Source organism: Alosa pseudoharengus, unplaced genomic scaffold (genome assembly GCF_046254945.1).
Source record: "Alosa pseudoharengus isolate Yale_2024_CS ecotype anadromous, Long Island Sound unplaced genomic scaffold, YU_APseudo_1.1 YU_APseudo_1.1_scf_19, whole genome shotgun sequence".
NCBI lineage: Eukaryota > Metazoa > Chordata > Actinopteri > Clupeiformes > Clupeidae > Alosa > Alosa pseudoharengus.
In genome coordinates this window covers 12,852,427-12,878,298 of record NW_027468657.1, presented here as the reverse complement: position 1 = coordinate 12,878,298, position 25,872 = coordinate 12,852,427, and the positions used below count along the sequence as shown (strand labels likewise).

Here is a 25,872-nt window from a genome sequence, read left to right as displayed (position 1 = left end):
AGCTGTTTAAACATTGCCAGCTGTTTTTTTTTTTTTTTTACTCGGTAATGAACTGCAAGAACTGACAGTGTGAAAGGTTGCTAGGTAACTATAAACAAACTCAAAGATCGTAATTCTTGATTTTGCTTGCAAACTGACGGTTTTATGCGTTTACTAAACAAAGATTATGGAAATTAAAGTAATTATCCGGAGTAAAATGCACTTTAGATCAATTTACGGATGATTGGGAGTACATACGTTGAGTTGACATCCAAATCATGTCATTCGGATGTGTTTTGAGAAAGTTCAATGTTACCGTTTTTAGTCAAAACTCGTTAGCGTGGAAGTGAGAAGGGCATATTATTTCGCCGCTACAAAACGCTATTTTTATACCTCTTCAGTTACCAGTATACCAGTTCCAAACAACATTACACTTACGTGGTAGTGAGTAGAGGGTCCCTAAAGTCAAACCGAAATTCACAATTTCGTCGCCGTTTAAAAAAAAAAAAAAACATAGTCCAGTCCATACAACTTCATTTCAATTTCAAAAGAACACTTGGCAATCGACTCCTACGGACTTTCCCCTAAATATGGCAGCAAAGATGGCAACATTTCCGGAAAGGTACTGGCTTGATGAAATTCATTCTGGACTCTCTATCCGACCACATAAAGACCTCGGGAAACTTCGGTTTGGCTTTAGGGACCCTCTACTCACTACCACGTAAGTGCAATGTTGTTTGGAACTGTAGAAGAGGTATAAAAATAGCGTTTTGTAGCGGCGAAATAATATGCCCTTCTCACTTCCACGCTAACGAGCTTTGACTAAAAACGGTAACATCGAACTTTCTCAAAACACCTCCGAATGACATGATTTGGATGTCAACTCAACGTATGTACTCCCAATCATCCGTAAATTGATCTAAAGTGCATTTTACTCCGGATAATTCCTTTAAACACCACTTTTCCATCAAAAAGCTTGTTGTAAAAGGCATAACTTGTTTTATTTAATAACTAGGTTCGCTAGCTCTGTGTGTTATGAGCAAAGAATCTGAGAATCTTTGGTTATGAGTCCCATAGAACAACACTGCCATCTACTGGATTAGAAAGTGTCAGCAGGCTACTTGTGGATCTGGGTGGCTTCTCTGCGCAAAGTTTGTCTCAAAAATACCTGATCCACAAATGTTGATCCACAAATGCGAAAACGAAAACTATGTGTGCTGGTGATCCACAAATGCAAAATTAGATTTCACAAAGGCAATTTTCAGTTTTACAAATGCCATTTCATTTACAAATACACATTTACAATTGTGAAAACCAATTTAAAAGTTACAAATATGATTTTTTTATTTGTGGATGTCAAAACACGAATGCAAGTCAAGAAATATTTGTGGATGTTGCCATCTACTGGATTGCGATTTCTGTGTGCCGGTGAATTAAAGTAGGCCTGTTTACGTGTGGATTTGTGTGACTTTCATGTGAAGAACGTCTAAAAAACACGTAACTTTGGAAAGTGAAGAATGTGTGTGCTGGTGATCCACAAATGCAGAATCACATTTCACAAATGAAATTTTCGGTTTTACAAATGGCATTTTATTTACAAATGCACATCTATATTTGTAAAAATCATTATACGAGTTACAAATATGATTTTTTTATTTGTAGATATCAAAACACACATGCAAATCAAGAAATATTTGTGGATCCCCCTCTGCGCATATACAAATATTATTGAGACAAATTTAGCTCCATAAAGAAACGCCAGACACTAAAACAGCATACCTGTGCCAGCCTGCCTTTGTTGAGAAAGGGTCAGCAGCCTCCTCCTGATTAGTCTGTTCTCTTGGAGCATTCTAGCAATGGTTCTCAGGACACTCTCCCTAGCTTTGGACTGCCACGAAGAAAGGAAGCAAAGAGGAGAAGACAGTTTCATATGTTTATTTGAATGTTCATTTTTAATTTAAGCTATCATATCATCACAACATACCGTTTTGTTAGCGGACAAAGGGTCGCCTTTGTCAATACAATTGAAAATATCCCCTTCTCCATCATCAGGGGTCCCTATAACGTTACAAATGGACAAATTAACATTTGGCTAATAACACCTGCTACTACAGACAACAAAAGAAAAAGGCTTAGAACTATGTTGGTTACTGGATTCACCAAAAATAATCAGTGATTTACAAAGGTCAGAAAAAACAACTTTTCGGACTGTGGTGTGTCGTCATATAACTGCCACATAAAAATAACTAGTTTTTACAGCTAAAGAATTTAGAATAATCTGTCAAAAATAGTAAAAAAAACTTTGTTAGTCCCAGTAGTATTCTACCGTTAGCTAAAGAGCTATCTGCTAATGTTAACATATATGCTAAGATGCACCCCATATCTTAGCATAGCAACCCAGATGTCCTACCTTTGAAAACAGTGTAGCTGTGTGACAGTGCGTCTTTCTCACAAGACCATTTATTTGGCCGGTTTAATTTCTTCAGTGCCATCCGGTTCGCTTTCTTAACACCTCTTGTGCTGGATGAAAGTGTTGGGCTTACTTGTGTTTTCGCAATGATTGGTGAAATGTGCACCTCCTGATAGATGGATTTGACTTTGCTATTTTGTGTAACGTTAACGTTAGCAACCTGAGGTTTTCTTGAAAGGTTACGGCTTGATGACTGGGACCCAAACCGTGGAGTGTAAATTTCTTTTGTCTTTTTGGAGGACATATTACCGACAATTAAGTATTTTACACCTAGAACTACCAAACTGTCCTTCCTTAGCATAACAGTCAGTAACGTTAGAGATGATTTCCTCTGCGCGTGCGTCGTTTAGTCAAACCGAATCATTTAACCAAAGATTCTAGAGCAGAATCTTTGCTACACATAGTGCTTTGATGTGCTCCTCGGAAAGTCAGCGTTTTCGAGTTGAGAAGTCTTTTTTCAAACTTTTTAAGTGTGAATGAGGAAACAACATGGCCTTGGTCTAAATGAGATAAGATCAATAAGATGTATTCAGCGCTCAGGGCGTGAAGCGCAAATGAAATGTATCAAGTAGACCATGAATATTTTAGGGCCTAGCCATAAATAATTAATAGATAATCTTCAATTAAAGCTAGGCTACTCATAAAAAAGCTAGATTTGCATAAGATGTCTAGGTGCTAATGATTTTCAAGTGACTAGAACAATGAACTAAAGTGATGACGCGCGCAACTCGGGTCAAGTTTCCCAGTGGTAGTTAGGTCTATGACTCGCAAAACGATTTTAACTTACAGACATCAGTTCCAACACATTAAATTAGTGGAAACCAAAGGCCAACTTATTACAATGAGCGAGGCCCTATCATGTAGTTGTAATTTGTAGTATTGTCGCCAGGTTGTGCTGTGTATCCTCAACTGAATTTGCTCCAAGGCCTATTCAAGTTGACACTAAGCTTGCTATGTCATTGTTATAGGCTTAGCCTATCTCATGTAATTTGCTAAGCCTTCTACCAAAGTTTGTGCAATTATTATAGGCTATGTCAGTAGTAGTGTCACGGCCATTGAAATAATTCAACCTATATCATGATTAGTGATGTGGTCATATTTCTGACACAATTTGGAATAAATAAAACTTGCTCGTGTCTATGGCAAGGCCATGTAGGCTAGTTTTTGTATCTCTCACATCTGCAAGCGTCCCACATACAGGTTGAGGTGTCAGGAGGACACAGCTCTGAACCTGACCAAAGGCCTGTAGATAGGATAGGTTCAATATTCTTGTCATTACAGCAGCAAGGCAAACTATAAATACCACTGACCTGAATTTGTGTGTGTGTGTGTGTGTGTTTGTGTGTTAGAGAGAGAGAGAGTGAGAGCTGTCAATGTCATAACAGATAGAAATAATATTAGCATATTAACAGGATCAGCATTAACATCAGTACCATCAGCACAAGTGGATTCTAGAACCGGTGGTGTCAGGGCCTGCATTTAAATGTGTTTAGCCAAATGATTCCGCTTAATAATTGTGCTGTCTCAGTTCCCCTCCTGAGATATATAACATGCTAGAGGAGTGCTCCCATTGCCTCTCATGACATCTGGCGGTTTCAAAAACCAAATAATCAAATTGGACCCATACTTGCACGTAAAATCAATCGCATCCTATAAGAGCAAACCTGTGTTGAGACATTAACCATTTTCTACCTCTAGGGGGCGAACAATGACATTGATTGTGTAAACATCTTTTATTCACTTGTGACTCCTGTTGACTGGTGAATGAGTGATTGTTTTGAGCTGTGTCACTCTTTTCTGTAATAGCAACAGCCAAGGACACAAACCTTATTATTTTTCATCAATTTCAGATTTCCACATCCTTCTCTTCCAGTGAATATCAGAGCAAACGCTCTATGACCTTATCTGTTTTGTCTCCATCAATAATCAAAATCATTTTTGTTCTCTCATCTCGGTCTTCTCATTGACCATATATTATCCTGGGATCAATGTGCTGATGCTGTTTTTAAAAAGGGCCAACAATTCTTGTATTTTCTTAGGAAACTTAATTATTTTAATGTTGATAACATCATTTTATCGAGAGTATTCTCTCCTATTGTATTGTATGCTGGTATGGCCATTCAAAAATCACCCATAAGAACAAATTGGGGAAGATTGTTAAAACCTGTGGAGAAATCATTGGTAAGCAACAGGTAAACCTGTATCAACTATATCTGACCAGATTGGCACAGAAGGCAGACAAGGTTTGCATGGTTACAACCCATCCACTTTCAGTGTAATTCAAGTTGCTCCCTTCTGGTCGTATATATAGCCTAGATACCCTATACGTCAGAACCAATCGAGCAAAAAACTCATTCATTCCCATGGAAATAACCCAATTAAATAAGATGTGAGGAGGGGTATGACTGGAGGAATATATGTGAAGTACTGTGCAGTTTTTAGTTTTATTTATTTATGACATTAGGCCTTTTAGGGAAGTGCAATATCCTCCTTTTTACTGTATTCTATTTATTGATGTGTGTATGTTATGTGTTAGATAAATAGTGCTGTAGATGTCTGGTTCAATGTTCGTGTTGTGGATTATGTGCCAATATGCCTGTACTGTACAACAAATTGCCTATCGGGAACAGTAAAGTTTCTAAGTCTAAGTAAGTCTAATTTCAAAAAGAGCAGTTGCAATACTGGGGCAGCAAACGTCCACAAAACAGAAAACAGTAGCAAAGCAGCGAGAAATCATAGGTAGGCCCTATGCTTGATCACTGGCACAACGTATTCAATATATTGAATCGTTCATGAATGATTTTCATTCACCAATATGAAACAATGTGTGGGCCATGTTTCATGGTGAAGTAATGATGCGACACTCTGCAGCATGTCTAGCAGTTGAGTTTTATTCATTCAACATTTCACATTACAAATACTTTAAAATTATGCATACTGCTATAAATAGTTGGCTGCAAATAAGACATTAGTTTTTACTACAGTAGCACATGAATTGACCAACTAGAAAATTGAATTTATTTTTTTTCTAGATAGTTTAATTAGGAAGAAAATATAAAACCAGAACTTAGAAATGACTTAACAAAAGGGGGGAAAAAATCAAATCATATCATAAGTAAAAAAATCTAGTAATAAATACAACCTTCCCATACACAGTTATAAACTATTTTGCCATTAAGTAACATTAACACATATTTCAATAGTTTTCTTTTCCTTCTGAAAATGCAGAGCACAATATGGTGATTAATAAAAACTAGTCACTCTTAACAAGTTAAACACTTCACCTTAGAAATATAACAAAAATCTGATCAAAATGATAAAAGTTTTACATTCCAATTAAAAATATACCAATACATGTCTGATACATTATTGACCTAATATTTACATGTTTTAAATCACAGTAGCATGAAATTAAGTAGGAAAATAAGTGAATAAGCACAAAACAAATGTAAAAATAACTTTCATTATTTATATTAGATTTTCTTTTTTACTTTACAAATACCAGCATGAAAAACCCATGTAAGGACAATAGAAAATGACAAATATGTTACCGTTTTTAAACGTCTATCAATAAAAATGTCAATAAATTCTTCCATTGAAAAGATTGTTGTTTCCGGAAGGGGAGGGTTGTATTGCACATAACCTGAAGTTAACTTGCAACATTTATCACATTCAAGTCTTGAAAGTCCCCTATTGATGTGAAAGATACTTTATTGTGACTGGGGGGGGGGGGGGGGGGTCCTACGGGTTTAGGACTTAGGACCAAAATGCAAAAACAAGTTATTGGTGTCAATGCACAGCGACTGTGCACGGGGAGGGCAGACATTAAATAAGGAGGCAAACAGAAATGGAAAAGGTTAACAGCAATTCCATCATGTTGAGAACTTATTAACTTTATCTTACTTAATTGTAGTCATGCATACTAAGAATTAAGTAACCTAGTTGGTGTCCAGGAATATATTTTTTATATGAAATAGTAATATTTTCTTACACATAACATTCATAGTGATACAAGGTGCATCCTAACATTACTCAAATTGGCATTGGACCTTGATATAAATAAAAAGAAAAGTTACGTGGGAGGCATAATCATTTCAAATAGTAAGAATAGCCATGTGCTGAAAAGATATTACTAAAAGTCACCATATGCTTATTAAATTAAGTCTTTGACATGCCATAGCCCAATACTTTCAGTACAACTGTGCGCATATCGCAGTCACAAATTCATCTACAACAGAGATGGGAGTCACTCAGATGCACGTGACAATTTAAGAGTTTCAGCACTTATATAGAAAAAGCTAAACTGAAAATTATATCAATCATTTATCAGTTTTCCTTAAATTATGTTTACCATTTATCCAGGTCGCTTAGTAACAAAGGTACAAAATCTATTTCCAACAAGTGAAAAAATGAGGTATTGCAAAAGGAGTAATTTTCTTCCCATTTGTGAAAAAAATGTGCCTAAATGACTGTTGAAAAACAATACTTAGAAAAGTAGTGCATAATTTATATGTATATGTTCATGACAAAATAATTGGCTATAAAACACTGTACAAAAATCAGCAGGCCATGTAGAAAATAATATTTGTTTACTCTGTGACAGCATATTCTTCAAAAATGTGTTCAGCTACAACGTTCAACCAGAACACCGACAAGCTCATTGCAAAGACCGTGCAAAGGAACATCAAGACGACACAAGGGTAGTTTTATCATTAGTACCTCACAATTAAGTTATCTTCCAACCTTATTCCCCCGACAATCATCCAAGTCAGCAGGGTAAAGCACGACCTACCCTTAATACCAATAACTCTCTTTCTTAATGCTAAGCCTTTCTTTTCTGTTCGACATGATGCTATATGCTTTTGTTGACTGCCTTCAATCACTTTAAGGCCTGTCTTTGGTGTACCTCTCTCAACTCCAAAGAGTGACCACCTTGATTTGAGTTTTAATTTCATTTACTTGAGTTTTTTTTTTTTTAGAATTCTCCCAGGACAAAGGCATCTCTTACACTACTGCAACCTATCTTTGGTTGAAGTTTCTGATGAGAAATATTTCTTCATTAGATTCCTGATTTGTGATTCAACAGTGAGCTCCGCACACAGTAGTTATTGGGGGCATATCCAACGCTAACGTTAGCGTTAGCGGCTCACAATATGCATTGATCAGTGTAGTTAGACATAGGATTGCACAGAGCCTGTGTGTGCCTGTGTGTGTTTGTGTGCGTGTGTGTGTGTGTGTGGGGGGGGGGGGGGGGGGGGGGGGCACCCGGCACACGTCTGCAGCGCAATGTAGTCCAGTTGTACTCCTGTACAGTAGCAATGCTTGTAGGGAAACGCCAGAGGTCTGAGAGACGTGCACAGCCTGTGCCACAACCACCTGCAGTAAAGACAGCCCTTCCACGTGGACCAAAGCCTAAGTGACTAAAACAAGCGAGGACCTGCCAGATCAGCTTTGGATGGAAATCCTTTGAAAAGTGAGTGTGCGTTAACTATATAAAATGGAGAGGGGGGGGTACGAGCCAGGGGGGGGGTTTACTGTGAAATCATGTGAAAAACAAGAGGAATTGAATGAGGATCTGTATGTGAGCATAGCTGTATGAGTGTCTTTCGTCACCTTTTTCATGGATGCTATGAATTAAGCTTAATCTCTGTGGAAATCGATCCAACACCTTAACACTAAGGTAAAGAAGTTAAGTGCACCGATCATTAATGTCTCTCCTTGCCACGTGTTATGTAGTCAACCACTCACTATTCTGAATAGGAGCGTCCATAAAATAATTTGTTAATGCTTCAGCAACTGAGGCAGGAGAAAGACAAAAGTCCACTACAGGAGAGTCAGGCGAAACATCTACTTTTTTATATATATATATAAATCTAATGCATTCAAGTTTTCATGCGCAACCAACTTAAATTATCAACAGGATTACGCTATTTCTTTTTTTTACGCTTTCCACTCTTTTTTTTACATCTCAGGAGAAAAATAATAACAATAAAAACTTAAAATAAAATAAAATCTTAGAGTATTTCTTTTCTTTTAAAAAAATCTAAACAAAAAAGAACTTCATTTTTTTTCTTTAAATTAAAATAAAAAAGGAACCAGCAAAAAGGAAAAGTGCATGTATGCGAGTTAACATGGCAACCCATCAGTCCCGGCCCCTGACCCAATCCCACCCCCCTCTCCTCTCCTCCCCTCCCCTCCCATGTTCCTAGTGGTGGTTAGTTCCAGCGGAAGGAGATGTGGCGGGGCCGATCTCCACCCTCCTTGACCAGGGGCTTGTGGAACTCTCGGCCGGCGCGTGAGTGGATGGCGGCCCAGCAGTATTCACAGTAGTACTGGAGGCAGGTGACGTTGGCGCAGAAGAAGGGCGCGAACTTGCCACCGCATCGCGTGCCCTGGCACTCATCACAGAGCTGGTCGTCCAGCACGTATGGCTTCACCTCCACCTGCAGAGTTAGGGGACGAGCGAGGGGTGAGCAAGAACATGTGGGCATATGTGACGGAGACAAAGAGAGCACGAGCAACCCGTTTTAACTTCCACCTTAATAGGAGCACGTAAGGGTGTGTGTGTGTGTGTGTGTGTGTGTGTGTGTGTGTGAGAGAGTGACTTAAAGAGACAGAAATAGCATGAGCAAGTATGAGTGAGCAGCAAGGAGGAAGTGTGTGTACTTATGTATATATACACGTGTGTGTGTGTGTGTAAAGGGAATACACCAGAGAATGTGTGTGTGTGTGTGTTTTTTGTGTGTGTCAGTGTGTGTTTAAGAGTGAATAAGTCAGGGAGGGAGTAAGCAGGCAGGCGAGCACAGGCATAGTTCCCTTTCACATTCCATCGAAGAAAAAATAGTGAAGAGGTGTGTGTGTGTGTGTGTGTGTGAGGGAGAAAGAGTAAGTAAGTGAAAAGGGAGAGACAAACACAGACAGAAAGATGCAGCAGTTAGTGAGCTGGGAGCAAATCAATAGAAGGCAATGGGAGGTTCTGGGTCCAAGTACTGGTCCCTGAGATTTAAAGTTTGAGGCTGATCGTAATGGTCCCTTCAGTAAACAAGGAGGAAAGAGAAGCCTTGTGTCTTGGAACGGTAATGGAACATCCCATAATATGCCCTTGGACAGTCATATTTCAGCCTTTCAAATTGACATTCAAACTCTTCTTTTGTCTGATGTTTTTTGTGTGCTAGGTGGTTTTGGAAAACATGCATACAAGGAGAAAACACTCCTGGAGGAAGTAAGATTAAAAAAAAAAAAACAATAGTCAGAATGCACCCTCATCACCCAACCAAAGCGGTACAACATATGACCACCGCTCAGTCCTGCACATTCTCTCCGCAAAAATAAATCACGCTTGTCAATTTGTCTCCATGTCCTACTCTTGCCACTTTTGTTTATGTAAATGAGTGTGTGCATGTATGTGTTTGCTTTTGTGTATACGGTATGTGTGCTTCTCTGTGTGTGTGCGTTTTCGCTTGTGAGTGTGTATGTGGGGGTAATGGTGTGTGTGTGTGTGTGTGTGTGTGTGTGTGCGCGCGTGCATGTGTTTTATTTGTCTGTGCTTCGCTGCATGGCGGTCCAGAGGCGATTGCTCTAAGACTACAGGGGAAGCTCAGCCTCCTCTAAAATATCACGGAATATTGAATCAAATAACACTACCAAATTTCCCTCACAGGATCAAAAGAGTATATATACTTATACTATTACATTAGCTTCTAGCCTACTATTCCAACTACAACATGCTGAAAACATGTTCATTTTCATGGCTAGTTTGTTCAGCAATAAGGTTTTGCCGGTCATTTATTGTTATTTCGCACACCGTAATACATTGCTGTGACGACACGATCCAAAAAACCATGCAAAAAACCCATAGACGCTCAGCTTCACTGGACATTCAATGGCACTACAGAGTGGGCTGATCTCATTGCAGAAAAGCTAGATCTTTATTGGACAAATGCCACAAAATAGTCATTTCCAGGGAAGCCCGGCGTCTCTGGGAGTGAATGGGTCAGTGGGATGGCCCGGACGCCGAGCTTCTGTATAATGATTGGAGGAACCGTCATAGAGGCTGGACTTTTTTTGATTGACAGCATATTTCTGACAGGAAGTGGTTCAAGTTCAAGGGATGCATTAGTGCCTGTAAAAGTCCTGGCAGGAAGCGATTACATCAACGTTTTTTGGTATATCCAGTTTTTAATATTTTTTTTCCGAAGTATTTACAACTTAGTGTTAACTAATAATTGTTGCAAACTGGTACTACGAACAAAATATTAGTGCATTCCTGGATCTACATCCTTATGCATGCTTCCTGCCAGGACTTTTACGGGCTTTTCCCAAATCACGGAAGTAACGTTGACGCAGCGGTATAGTAGCAGATAGTAGCATCCATCAGGCAAGTGTTATTTAAATAAACTCCTGGTGTATTTACAAACTTTTCAATGCCTCGTTTTATGAGTAAAAAACACCACTGTAGAAGTTTCGTACCATTCAGGGCATTATTAGTAGGGTAATTTACGACATAAAAGTTGGTACCATTACGACTGCAGAAACTCATTCGTTTTCTGACAGCGCTACTCGACCAGGGTTCGACCAAGGGAAAACAGGTTCTGGGAGGGTGTTTGGCTCGGGGTCATGGTGCAAAGGACCCTAGGGTGAAATTACTCCGAACCATCGCTTTAAAAATTGACCATTTTTATCAGAGCTTCCCCTATTGCAAAGAGCAGCAACCGCCACTGTGGCGGTCAAAATAACTATCTACACCATCCAGAGTGACATTGAATAATGAACCTTTATTTTCAAGATTGCACCAAATTATTTGACCAAATTTGCTTATCAACGTCTGTTAAAACACATAAAAAAGAATGATATCCTCAATTTTATGTGCAATTAAGGATCTCAGTTACAGTGAGTAAAATCAATAGTGCTGATGCTTTTGACCTCCTACTCTCTCTCACACACACACACACACCCCTCCAAAGCCCTTGCTCACCCGTTTATCAATCTCTCCATGCTGCAGTTGGACGAAGCGTGCACTAATGGCGGCGATGTAGCTCTGCTGATTGGAGAAGGCCACACGCCCCGCCCCTTTCGGGTACTTCAACTCCGGGTCAGTGTCGATACCAGCATAGCACACGCCACCGTACAGACGGTCCATGATCATCGCCAGCTCAACTGAGACACACACATAAACATTTAAATGTAACTGACAAAGCCCCCACACACACACAGACACACATTTCTTCCAATCAAAGATTGTTTTCATTAAGAAGGCTGAAGACCAAGCAGACTAATGTTGTGTTACAGTAATCAACTCTCATGATGCTAGATTGGTACATACAGTACTCTCCAGAATTATTGCCACCTTTGGTAAAGTTGACTAAAAACAGGTATAAAAAATAATATTTTGCACTCTCACAATGAAAACAATGAGGAAAAGAAACCCTTGAAGGGAAAGAAATTTATTCTGAGGAAAAGAAATATAAATATTTTTATATTCCTATCTAATTTCAACTTATTTAAGTTAATCAGAGTGTCTGTGAACTTTCAGAAGTAATTGATGACTTTCTTTTTCATGAAGGTATGAAAATAAAGTCACACAGAGACTAAATCCTCTTGTCGTTTTTCAACATCGGAAAGACCAGAGAATACACTAAATTTAAATAAAAAGAAAGTGTGTTGACATTTGTAAGTAAGGGAATGTTTTTCACACTAGGTACTTTGTTGATAATGCCTATATTTACAGTTAAAACAATGATTAAAAGGTTCTAATCAACTGAAATGTGACAAACATGCTTGGACAAAGAACCATGGTTATCTTGCAAAAAAACAATCCATAAGAACCACTGTTGAAGAGTTACAGAAAAAGGCATCATCTTTGGGTCACCCCCAAAAAATCAAAAAATCAAAAGTGACCTCACTGCTAATAGATTATTTAGAGGGCATGCCAGGTAAAAGCCTGTCCAGTCATTTAATTACCCATGTAAACAGCAGGAGTTACTGAATAGTACAGTGACTTTGTCTGTAATTGTTGTCTATTGTCAGATGAAATGAAAATTGCACTCTTTGGCTAGAAACACGTTAGGCCTGTTTGGCGTACATATAAGAATGACTATACTGAAAAGAACCCCATGCCTAATGAGAATTATGGTGGAGGGGCTGTGATATTGTGGGGCTGTTATTATTGCCAAAGACCTTGGGAACCTAATTAAGGTGCATGGTATCATGAACCCCAAGAAAAACCTGAACATTTCCAAAGGAAAGCTGTCAATCTCTGCCAAGACTCTAAAAGTGGATCAGGTCCATGAACCAAAACAAATGTCCAGATCAAAACAAATATGGTTTACTGAACACAAAATCAAGCTTCGGCTTCTGCCATCTCAGTCCCCTGATCTAAACTCCATAGAAAAACAGTGGGGTGAGTCAAAGAGGAGAATCCAAGTGTGGACTTAGGAATCTGGACGATCTGGGGAGATTTTGTAAAGACGAATGGTCTTAAATCCCTTGCTTTGTATTCTTCAACTTTATGGGGTGTCATAGGAGAATATTACAAGCTGCTATTTTTGGCAAAGGGAGGCTTAAGAAGGTATTACAAGCAGGGTGCCAATAATTGTGAGCAATGCATTTTTGTTAAAAACATTTATTTATTTATGAAATGTTCCTTTTTCTCAAAATAGATTTGCCTCCCTTCAAGGTTGGAGTTTTCCTCATTGTTTTCATTGTGAGATTACAATCAATCGCCTAGAGATTATTTTATTATACCGATTTTTAGTCAACTTTAGCAAAGGCGGCAATAATTCTGGAGGGTACTGTAGTTTTGATGCATTTATGGCATAAATAGCAAGCCGTTGTAAATAGTAGGAAAGTGCTTTTAAAGCCAGAACAGATGAGCTAGAAGAAAACCTACCTGCGCGCAAAGGACGAGGAACACCTCCCACAAAGATGGTTTTCCTGGGGTCCAGTGGCTGAGAACCATCCATCACAAAATCACTGTCATTCAGATTCCAGGGCCGGATTTGGACCTAAAATGGGAACCGGGAAATGCATATGAGGGAGAGAGGTAGGGAGAGAGAGAGGGTGGGAGGGGGAGAAAGAGAGGGACAGAGCGGGGGAGAGAGAGAGAGAAAGAGAGAGGGGGGGGGAGAGAGAGAGAGATTGTTTTTCACCGAGACGCTTATCAGCTTCCATCAGCACTTGAGGAAAAAGTGACTGAAGGAGAGGCCTGTAATGTGGGTTGGCCTGGCAGGGCACCACTGTGACTAGAGAGATTTCTGGTTTATATTTAACAGCCTCCACCTATTTTTGTAGGACAGCAGTGGCAAGCACAACGCAAACCCTCCTCACACCTTGCCTGCTTCTTCACAAAGCCTTTGCACCACAAGATGACAGTAAAAACCGTTAAAGGGATAAGAGTCATATCCTACCGGCTTGTCTTTGATGGTGGGACTAGACACACATAGGTAGAGTTTGCCCTCTTCCTCGATACACGCATCAATCAAGGCCTGCACAGAGCTCTCCTCTTGGAATAGAAGGAATGCGTAGCCTGCAAGGACAAGTGAAGGAAACAGGATTCATTCAAGTGTTCAGTGATTGGTTCCAGTGCTACAGTTACTGTGGTGAAACACACCTTTAGGAGGGAAGTAGGATTTGCTCTCTGCTTTATGTGGCCAGTCCACAAAAAGGTGTCCGAAACGGCGGAAGCTGGCGGTGATCTCATCTTCAAGAGAAATCACAATACATTTTCAGTGCAGATTAAATATGTTAGTGCCATCCATTACAACTAATGTAAGTCCTATGTTGCAGTTTTTTTTTTCAGGCTGTTATGTTATGTTGTTAAAGTGGTATAATCCAATCACAGTACCATACCTTCGTCAATGTCGGGTGGGAGGCCCCCTACGAACACCTTGCGGGAGTAGCGCTCGATGCGCTCGCCATTCTGGTGGGGGAATCCATGAGGGGAGCCCAGGCCTCCGACACCATCACCACCACGCTCTTCCTCCCCGAAGCCACCACGCTCATCCTCCATGGGGAACAAGGACGAGTGACCTACAGTGCCACATCATAACGTTAGTCTGAGCATGTGCGTGTACAAATGTGTGTCTACTACAAGGAGTCTAAAAAAGTCTTCATGCACACATAATACTTTTCATCCAGGCTTCTTAATATCTTTGTTGAAAGTGGGACTTTCAGCTGTCAGTTTTGATAGAAAATGCTAAACTTCCTTCAGTAATGAGTAGCAAAGTGATATGTAACAACCTGGACAATGCTATAGTGATGACTAACTACAATAGTGAAAGGAAACTTCTATGCAACTATGCAAAACCCTACATTTCTTCAACTGCCAAAAGAAGAACTAAGGTTACAAAACTGCAGTGCTTTGAAACTGTACTTGGAGATAAGGTAAAACTGCCATGTCTCACTGTGTGCCAAAACTGCCAACACGTCAGACTGTGTCTGTGGTTTGTTTGAGCCTTCACTGTGCAGTAGTCGATAGACACCCAGCCATATAATTTCAGTACATATGAATTAAATGGGAAAAAATACATCCGTAAATCACTTATTTCTGGTAAATTGCATAAAGGTCATGAAACATTGACCAAAAGCAAGCAGGAGACAACAATAGCACTTACATAGCACTTGACAAAGCAAACAATACAAAGGCTTTTGACAATAACAGTCAAAAGCCTTTGTATTGTTGGCAGCAGTGGCAGCCATTACCCATTTACCCAGAATGCTCGGAGTCAGATCAGGACTGACACATGGGCAGTCACAACAGGAAGGGCTACCACAAAAATCAATCAGCACAGACAGCATGACAAACACCAAGGAATGGCTTTAAACAATACACCAGAGAGGAAGACAGCCACAGAGAAAATACTTTAAAAAACAAAACAAAAAAAAACAGCTTAAAGCAGTAAGATACAATTTTTTAATTACCTCGTCGTCGCCCATAATTCCTTGCTGCATGTAAAAAAAGACAGAGCAGCCTTGAAAATGACAGCAGGCTCAAGGTTTTTTTTTTTTTTTTTTTTTTTTAAACTTGAATGACTTGCAGAATTTGTATCAGACTTTGCTCTTTACAAAACCACTGATGTCATTTTCATTTGTTTCACAGAGTTTTCAAAGACCAAATCCAATCAACCGTTCATTACGGCAGTCGGAAAGTCCCAAAGCCTCTAGGTCATGTCCCTAGTTTTTGTCATCATATCTTATTTAGTTTGTATGAACAGCTCTTAAATGATAAGCATTTCATGCATTGACCTCCAATTTTACTGTCACTAATACAGGCATGGAAAGCTACGTACCGTTCACTGGCAAAGACCCATCTCCTGGGTGGGGGAACCCAAACCGACCTGAAGAGAAGAGCGTGGCACTGTCAAGGTCAGCTCTCAAGGGGACAAAAGACAAGGAAACACAATACCAAACCGCTAGGTCTGCTATTAGCTTAGCTTAGCTTAGATTGGTACTGACTGAGCTGCTGTTGAGAAACAAAGGATGTTTGACTGACTGAAAATGTTAACAGCCATCCCCTGTGTGGCACTGTATCCAAGCTGCTTAAGAGGCCTTGTCAGTGATCTCACTTTAAGGAGAATATCTAGTCAATTCAGTAATTCTCCCCTCTTCAAAGGCAGAAAGACACTTCACAGGATTGGACATGCTTCACAATACGTGCATAACTGACAAAGGCAGAGGAAGATGAAGAGCACCATATATACACAAAATATTTATATTGCTCTTCCCTGTTCTCTTATCATAGGGACCATAAGCTATGTATTCCATGATGGAGAAAACATCACTAATCTAATCTATTCTAATTCTTTTCTCCTTGGCTAAAACATCCTCTAAACCTGAGAAGCATTAAGGGCCAATTCCCCTACATGGATGAAGCCTAGTAGTCCAAGACCAAGAGAAACTTCAATGAAAATCTCCATTGACAAAAGCTTTTTAGACTAGAACTAGGCTTAATCTATGGCAAACCATCTCCAAACATTTACCACCTTCAGGGTAAGGTCCGTGTTATTTAATTTATACATTTCTTTGCTTTTGCACAGGGATGCACCTTTCAAGGAATCCTGTTCAGCCCTCATAATGTCAATCAGGGAGTTCTCTAGGGAGTGCAGGCTGAAACCATCAAAGGATCGGCTACGCTCCTGCTAAGAGACAGGAGAGAGAACGTTATTAGCCCGCGGTGTTCTCACAAGAACAGGATGACACAGCTCGGCTCGGCGAGGAGCCGCGTCACTCAAGCAGCTTCTAGACCCTTCTGCCGTTTTTTGTGTTCTGGGGTGCTTGTTGAAGATGCAATCGTTGGCCCTGCTGTGTGGAGATTGTGCAGTGTTCTCCTAATAGCATGCAAGTCACTTACTATACTTTCAATACCTGACAGGGGTATTAACACTGAGAAAAGCACAAACGCACGCATGCACACGCGCACACACACACACAGACAGACAGAAGAGTCATACAAACAGAGCTTTTTTACTTTTTAAGTCCTCCATGGAGTAGAGATGTCAAGCTGAATCATGCTTCTAGCATTTGATCACACACATTGTGGAAGCATTCCACTCCTGAGCTGGCCAGTTTAACTGGGTAGAGGCTAAGGCTACTGCAGGCCAGTTTAACTGGGTAGTGGCTAAGGCTACTGCAGGCCAGTTTAACTGGGTATGGGCTGGGTGGGGGGGGGTGGGGTGTGTGTTGGAAGAGTGTGTTTCTAGAATTAGACTTGAACATTTGAGTTTAGTGCAAAACCACAAGCAGAAAGGAGAAGTTAAACCCATTCCCAGGACAACACATTAGCAGAAAATGCAGCACATACACAAAAGGATCCATCAGACACTATTTTCACTGTATGAATTTTGAAATTCAACATGGTGCCTTAGAATCAATTCATTCAGGCGACAGCAGACCCTAAAACTGGTCAGTAAAGAAACTGAAAAGAAAATCCTGCATGGACCAGAGTAATCATGGACCAAAATGTGATGACCCTCTAATTGCATGAACATTTGAAGCCATTTCAAACCAGTATTTTAAGTTGTGCAAGCTGAAACACACACACACACACACACACACACACACAGTCTCCTATCGGGGGCGAGGATAAAAATGCAAGGGCTGCTTGTTATCACATTGCTCCATGACGATCCATATGTCCTTCTCCTTTCCGCCCACCCCCCACATCCAGATGAGTAAGCACTAATGAGAGAGAGCGAGAGAGAGAGAGAGAGAGAGAGACCCCGTCACGAATACCGTGACTACATCTCTCCGTCACAAGCGCTATTCTAAATGCACACTGGGATTGGGTGGATGTAGAGGGGATGAGGTTGATGGTGATGGTGTCTGTGAAAAATAATCACATTGCCATGACCCATCTCCCTCTCCCTCTCCCCCTCCCTCCCTCTCTCCCTCTCTCTCTGCGTAGCCAGGGCCTGCTGCATCCGACTCACCCCTACGTGGTCTCCTTGTACAGCAGGCCAATGTGCAGGCACAGCTGAGCCGCAGGCAAGTCCGAGAGAGAAGCTCCATATTATTTCCCATCCATCCATCCATCGCGGGCATGTGCTTCTGCCGTTTCGGCTCATATAGCTTTGATCTAACGCATCCATCAACCGAGGCCACAGGAAGGCCTCGTCATAATCAGATTAAGCCTGACTGAGCAGATATGCTGCCACTGCTGCCAGGGACACTCTTTCAGTCTCTCTCTCTTTCTCCCTTGTTTTCTCTCCATCTTTCTCTCTCTTCCCTTTATACACACAATCATACATTTGATTACTCTTGTCAATTTCAGTTGCAATGCATGGTTATCAGCTTTAATTCTCCACACGAGTCACTAAACAAACAGACGAGTGCATGCATTCACGCACCATTTCATTTTCAATTTCATTATTGGTTCACGAGTTAAGGTGCATAAATACCATCTTTGTTTCATCACTACAACTGATAATTCACCAGACATAATCTGCATAACACATTTCATTCATCATTAGCACAGACTGTTCACAAGACACAAGTACGGGGCAAATGCAGCAGGCTTGATTTAGCTGCATCATGGTGATATAAGGGGAAAAGAAACATGGCTTTCCGTGCAAGACACGCCTAGATTTCCTTTTCCTCCATTCTTTTCCTTGCTGGAACCTTCTAGTCTTACCTGGAAGGGGAAGATGCTCTCGTTCCTGTTCATGTTGTCCTCCAGCCAGGGCTTGGGGTTGAAGCCGGAGCTGTTGCGGTTGAACTTCTGCGAGGGAGTCTGGTTGTTGGGGAAGGACTTCTTCAGTGGGGAGATGGAGTTGAGGGGCATCATCCCCCCGGCGATCCTCTGGCGGTACTCGCGTCCCTGAGAGGCCCCCCAGCCTCCGTAACCGCCACCGCCACCACCACCACCACCACCACCACCACCGGGGCTCCATGAGCTGGAGGAGGGGGTGGAGGAGGGGCTTTGGTAGCTGCCCCAGGGGGAAGGGGGCTTGCTGAGGTTGTTCCCTAGGTGAGGCAGCTGGTTGAAAGCAGCGTTGCGGTGGGTGAAGGGAGGAGGAGGGTGGGGGCTGGCCGGCGAGCGGCGGTGCTGCTGCTGTGGCTGGCTGTGGGGGTGCTGGAAGTGGGGGTGCGGGGCCGGGGCCGGGTGGTGCTGGGACAGCGGGCCCATCTGGTGGGAGAAGCTGCCCCCGAAGCTGGGGCTGGCGTGGTGCGAGAAATTCTGGAAGAGGAGCGGCGGCGGCGGCCCACTGCTGGTGGTGCCGGCCGGGCTAAAGAAGCCCACTTCCTCGTTGACCAGCGCCGAGGGGTTGGAGGGGATAGCAGTGGACCAGCTGTTGAAGCCTGTGAGGGAGGAGGACGAAGAGCTCCCCGACTGCACCATGGTACCCATGCCTGACGTCTCCTGGTAGTCGAAGCCGGAGAGCACGGGGGACTCCATGCGGAGGATCTCCTTGCCGTTCCCGTTCTCTGTGGTTCCTTTCTCCAGCTGGTTGTCCTCTGGCATGGTGCTGTCGAGGTCAGATATGATGCCTGAAGTTTCCTGATGGCCTGGTGGGGAGATGGGCTGCTTTTCTTGAATTTCTTGTATATCCTGTTGCTGCTGCGCCTTGGTCTTCTCAGGCTCCAGGATCTCATCTTGCATGTTCGTGTGGGTCGTCACGACAGGGAAGAGCCAAGCGGACCCTGCACTTCCACCATTGGTAGCCGTGCTGGTGTTGATGAACGCGGGGGGACTCGGGGGGGCGGTCTGATGATGTACTGGATGTTGCAGGTGTGGGGGAATTCTCACGGGGAAAACTGATTTGTTAGCACTGTTGTTCTTAACCAGGGCTCCAAAACCGTAATCCCCCATTTATATAATCCAGTATGCTTTCTCCCGGCTGTAATTTTCTCGATCTCTTTTCACACCTACAACGGGAAGAGACAATCAAAGTACAAAATATTCACGATTACAGCACCGTTTCATGAGAATTCTCACCAAACACAAGCGGACCAGCTGCTTTGGTTGTTCTTATCCGGATATGTCCTCTGATCCAGCTTAATGTAACTACGAGGGGAAATAGAACTTAGAACTCGCATGCAATCGAGAAAATGCAACAGACATCCTTGTAAAACACCCTCAAATTGCAGGTCTGTGCGCGCAGCTCTTGGCTACAAAGTATCTGGCGACGTTTCTTGTAGCAAAATGAGGTCGTCGTGATAATGTAACGTTAGCAATCTCGCTAGCAGCCTAGCTTGCTAGGCATTCTACGTGATCAATTAACCGAGGGGCAATCACTTGTGTGCTATTTTTCAGGTAATCCACGCAACGAGATCATAAATGATCTTATAAAAGAAGGCGACATTTAGACATGGGCACCTACCGATTTTCTTCTCTTTTCGCCAATGACCTCCTCAGATTCGACCATTTAAATGCAGGAAAATGTTGATGACGTCTCCTGTCTGTGCGGGATTGGGGTAGTTTCTCCGTCTCTGCAAGCCTATTCCAAGGCAGCCAGCTAATTAGTTAAATAAATTATCTGTTCGACATCTATACGTTAGCCGGTGACTGTCGCTGACAAATGACCACACCGTTTTCTAGTCTAGTGTCAGTTTCACGACAGGACACTTACCAAATCTCGTGTGTTTTAAATGAACACGCTGTCAAATTGGAGTGACACTTGTAACCACTGCGTTATCGTGTCCTGTTTGCTCAAGAACACTCGCGGCGGATCATTCTCACAGTTTTACAGGAAGAAACGTTATAGGACACAGTATCGCATAATCCGCGGTTGACGATCAGTTCAGACAAGTTCGATCCAAAATGGTTTCAGATGTTGTCATGATTTTAGTATATCTTGTATTTTACATGAAATGGTGTTCTTTTCCCTGCTGAGCGTTTAGGATAGTCCCTTACAGACCATCGAATGTGACAGCTGATCCACCAGTGCAAGAACACTTCCGGCTCAGACCACTCCCCGACAGGCATCCAGGTCCCGCCCTGTGTAACACATGAGTTGTGTGTAATTGGTCATTTGATTGCAAACCACGCCCAACTGAAACCTTTCTCCTCTGCCTCTGCGCACAGGACGGTGCGTAGGTCCACTGAAGCTTATGAAAAACCCTCCCTTCCTCCTCATCTTTTTTCTCCCCAGAATATTAAATAAAACGGCTGTGTTAGATAACGTGACGTTTGAGATACAAAGCAATGACGCAGTGATGGACAAGTACACCAGCACCAGAAAATGTACAAGTGCAACAAGGATTGTAAAAAAAAATGTAAAAGATGGGCTGACATTGTCATTATCAACAGCTGACATTATTGGACCTGCATGACTCAAAAAATATGCATGACATTTAGCATACACATTTAGCATACACATTTAGCATACACATTTTCGGCTGAACAGGCGATACAAGCAGGTTGGGAGTGGGGAAAAGGAGCAGAACTAGAGCACTGTGCCTTTAACATATTATTATGCATCCCGAGCTCCAAGTCACTGCAGCGAGGAATTTGAGATGCAAATGTCTTGTGGAACTCACAGTATCTCTGCCTCCACCGGGCCTTGTGCTTTAAGGAAACAGAACAAGGGAGGACGGACGAGAACCCCTGTGATGTGTGTGTGTGTGTGTGTGTGTGTGTGTGTGGGGGGGGGGGGTCATATGACTTGGGTCAGGGTTTGTCTCAGTGTGCTTTACAAACATTATCTCCGCCCTCTACATGTATTCATTTGTCTGTCATTCAATAAGCGCATTGCTTGAGGTCCTGCTGCAGAAGAAAGCCGCTTCCAGTCTTGTGAGTGAGCGTGTGTGTGTGTTTGTGTGTGTGTGTGTGTGTGTGGGCTACATGTCTTGGGCAGGGCCGCCTCAGCTCTCTCTGTGCACACTGAAATCTCATTAAAGTAAGCTGATGCTATTTTCAGCTTGTAATCGAGCGTTCAAGCTTGATTATTCATGCCTGGGCCAGGCTAGAAACGCTCGGTCTCCCGCAGCACCTCCCAACCCCCCAATGAAATAAATAAATAATTCAAATGAAAGAAGAAAAAAAACAGTTGCATCCCTCGGATGATCAGAGCAGAGCACACGAGAGTTGCACATGGTGCCCAGTGTCACACCAATCCCTGGCAGACGGCAGCTCTCCTCAGGCCCAGATCTGGCCCCGATTTCGCACGGATCCGCTCCGCAGTCAGCAGGCTCTCTGTGCAGCCCTCTTAATCCGAGCACACCATTTCTGGTCAATACTGCACAGCAGACAAGCACAATGTACATTTTAGGACTGTGTGGCGTTGGAAGTCATCATCCTCTCTCTCTCTCTCTCTCTCTCTCTCTCTCTCTCTCTCTCTCTCCCTATCCATCTTTCTCTCCTTTTCTCTCTGTATCTCTCTCCATCTTTCTCTCCTTCTCTCTCTCCCCTTTAAAGACTGACAGTTTTCCCAGTGTCAGCAGATCCTCGGCAGTCCACACACACACACACACACACACACACACACACAAACACACACACACACACACAGTTCCTGTCGACCCCACCCTGCTTATGTGCCCTTATACCCAGCAGTGCTGGCGTGTGTGTGACCTGCAGGCTCTGCTCTGTCAGCCTGTGGGGATTAAGCACACAGGACTCAGGGAGCTGAGGACCTGAGTGCATGGTGCATTGTCTCACCCCCACACACATGCAGACACACACCAACACACACACACACACACACACATGCAGACACACACACATACAGACACACAAACACAGACACACACACACATGCAGACACACACACACACACACACTGCTGTCTCATGACTAACACACTCCTCACAAGGGGAAGCCAGCAATTTAGTGGAAAAAGGAACCCCCACGTGGCAGGGGTAATAATTTAAATGTGTGCGTATGTGTGTATGCGTGTGTCTGTTTGTGTGTGTGTGTGTGTGCGTGTGTGTGCTTGTGTGTGCATGTCTGTGTGTGTGTTTGTGTGTGTGTATGTGCGTGTGTGTCTGTTTGTGTGTGTGTGTGTCTTTTATGTGTATATTTGCACTTTTATGGGAGCAAATTTCTTGCAAGTCATTCAAAGATATTGTGCAGAGAGCATAGCGTACAGCTGATGATACACAAGGCAGCTTGTGTTCTAGCAACGTATTGTTCTGTCCTAGCATTGTTACCGGCCAGTGAGTATTGTTGTGTCCTAGCATTGTTACTGGCCAATGAGTATTGTTGTGTCCTAGCATTGTTACCGGCCAGTGAGTATTGTTCTGTCCTAGCATTGTTACCGGCCAGTGAGTATTGTTGAGTATAGTTCTTCGGGCACGTTCCAATTGATATTGGACAACTTTGACAAAATCATCAGTAGGCAATTGTCATTATCATCTAATCAAAATGCATGAAACGGGATTTGTACTTAAAAAGAAATCTACAGTTAGCAATATTCAAATCAGATGTTTGATGATCATAGTTCTCAAAGGGAATCTCTCTACACTCTGCCAGCGTTTCAAACCTTTTTCTTATTTCCAGTTTTGTAATGCTTGCACAGAGTGGAAATTGAGGGATAGAGGGGTGATTTCAAGCCAGGCTTTGGTCCCTCGAGTGTTTGTGTTATAAGTAATAACTGCTTTCAGCTCTGAGGGGAAAGACTTTATAAAACGCAAACACAAATCCTTTTTGTTCTTCCCAAGAGGATCATCACATGAACACATCACATGCGGATATTTAGCAACGCTTACAATCCCGAATCTAGTTCATGAGAACAATTGACAATATTTTAAGTCAGAGAAAATAGAGAACAGATGCTTCAATTTAACATTCAGACATGGCTTATTGATGGTAATTTTGATACCATAGATTTAATAGAGACCCAGTTAGACCAATAGTATGAAAAATCAGGAACAGAGTTTATTTACAATGATGCGCATCAAGGGAGAGACAGCATGACTTCACCTAAAGATCCATCAGCTGCTCTAACTAGACAAGGAAATAGTTAGGGTTTAAGTATCCTTCCAGGCTGACAGGAGATGCATTGGTCATCCCATCTCACGTGAACTACACTGAATCAGAATCTGACTAGTGGCAACTTGGCAATCCGAAGCAGATAGCTACTGACGCAGCCATGCAGAACAGTAAAACACTGCAAAGTCATAATATTCCCGCTTATCTTTAAATACAGTCACACACAGATATACACAGGGACAGTACAGATATCATACAGTCATTATAGAATCATACTTTTAGTATCAAAGTGACCCACTAATGAGAAATGCAGAACATTAAACCACATGTTGGAATATTGGGCATAATGCAGAACGTTAAACCACATATTGTAATATTGGACATAATGTTCTATTCCACTTTCTCTAATTATTGGCCAACAGCTAAACTAAACATATCAACTCTGATATTTTTAGTAATGATTTCTGTCACACAGTAAACAAAATAGCAGTCATGTACTCATACAAATGCCCTTCAGTAAAATACATGCATACATTGACAACAGAGGAAAGCGTGTGTGTATTTGCCCTATCTAACAGCCTAACATTGGTTGCTGTTCCACAAGTTACTTAACTGAGCTGACACCTATTTTTAGACAGCCAAATCTTTTGCACAGTGAACAAACACATAGCTCCTCTGTGTCATTACCACACATGCATGCATGATCCCTGCTAACAAGCAACAACCATTCCCCCTGTCGGCCCGAATAGTCATCGAGGGTCTTAGCTTTCAGCCAGTCTGTCTGCAGTCCAGTCACCGGATCCCTGCCTGTAAGGTCACCTGGTCCAGATTGGAGGGGCATTGTCTGTCCTGTTGGCTGCTCAGCCTCAGCCACAGAAAAGCACACACAAAGCCACACACACTTCCTTCAGCTGTGGCCGCATACTTGGACACACCTTCATATGTGTGTGTGTGTGTGTCCTCCCCAGGATCCTCCCCAGGTCACAATCCATTCATCTATGACACCTCTTATTTTTGAATGAAGTTACCTCATACGGATTAGGTAACCTACATATTTGACACATATTGAATAACAATGTATATGGTGTGACCACCACAGCTGGAAACATGAGAAGCGCTCAGTGGGTCCTGAAAAGAGAAAAAAACAAAAAACTATAACCTCTTTCATCAAGTCAGTGTCAGCTCTCCATTGCAATGCATTATTTAAGGGAACCAATAACATCTGACATAATTACAACAATAAACCACATTTTTATCCAAACACATACTGCACATAATTTCATCTTCCATTGCAGCTTGAAGAGTTTGTCTTTTTCTGTGTACGACTTCGGAATACTCTCCATGGCAACCACACTGACAAAATGTCTGCCAGCAAAAGACATGGGAAGGAAAGAGAGCAGGAGAGTCCACACACAGTCAGATATTGGGGCTAACGGTGCCAGAGCCCTGCTATCAAATCACTGGGGGGGGGGGACCCATGCATCGTGTAGGTGGCCAGGCAGACAAGGTGCTTGCTTAGTTTCCTCTTGTGAGAAACGAGAAACTGTAGGCAGGGGTGTGTGTGTGTGTGTGTGGGGGGGGGGGGGTTGGTTGCCATGGAGTGCCTATATCTGACAGAGTGACACATGTCCACACACACACACACACACACACACAAAGAGAGAAGAGGAGAGAGGTGACTCAGATCTCAGGCTGCGCTGAGAGATGACCGACGTTTTTTCTCTTCTCGTCTCGTCCCTCAGGACAGCACAGCTCTTTCTGCTCTCGGCCAATCCCCTTGGCTAAAGCAGAACACATTACAAACGACCTCTCTGCCCACTGGCTCACTCAAGATCGGCAACAGAAGTGCACTGACCAACTGTCAAACTGTCTCACACATCCCTCTGCATTTTTTTATGAGACTTCATAAAATAACAGCATCACACAAACATCATCGCTGTACACTGGTATAACATTATGGATTGTTTATTCAGGTCACTGTAAATATTACATATAATAATATAATAAAAGTCTGATACACCTGGGATCCGAAAACGGCCAGTGCACAGGGATTTTG

General features: G+C 42.3%; 1 protein-coding gene across 5 annotated transcripts; it reads right to left on the bottom strand.

Annotated features, from left to right (window-relative positions):
- Positions 1 to 7,693: 7,693 nt before the first annotated feature.
- On the bottom strand, positions 7,694 to 20,813 carry cpeb4a (cytoplasmic polyadenylation element binding protein 4a). Of its 5 annotated transcripts, XM_076291719.1 has the most exons (12): positions 20,515 to 20,813; positions 20,266 to 20,382; positions 18,576 to 19,810; positions 16,491 to 16,584; positions 15,736 to 15,783; positions 15,368 to 15,391; positions 14,297 to 14,476; positions 14,058 to 14,147; positions 13,855 to 13,973; positions 13,338 to 13,452; positions 11,424 to 11,605; positions 7,694 to 8,892 (listed from the first exon to the last, which is right to left on the bottom strand). In XM_076291719.1, exons 3-12 carry the CDS (start codon positions 19,752 to 19,754, stop codon positions 8,665 to 8,667), a joined length of 2,259 nt encoding a protein of 752 aa, XP_076147834.1. In that variant the 5' UTR covers positions 19,755 to 19,810; positions 20,266 to 20,382; positions 20,515 to 20,813; the 3' UTR covers positions 7,694 to 8,664. The 5 variants fall into 5 exon arrangements, with proteins under 5 accessions (XP_076147834.1, XP_076147832.1, XP_076147836.1 ...); XM_076291717.1 differs by having other exon boundaries at positions 20,266 to 20,813; XM_076291721.1 differs by having other exon boundaries at positions 16,491 to 16,581; positions 20,266 to 20,813.
- Positions 20,814 to 25,872: the final 5,059 nt, after the last annotated feature.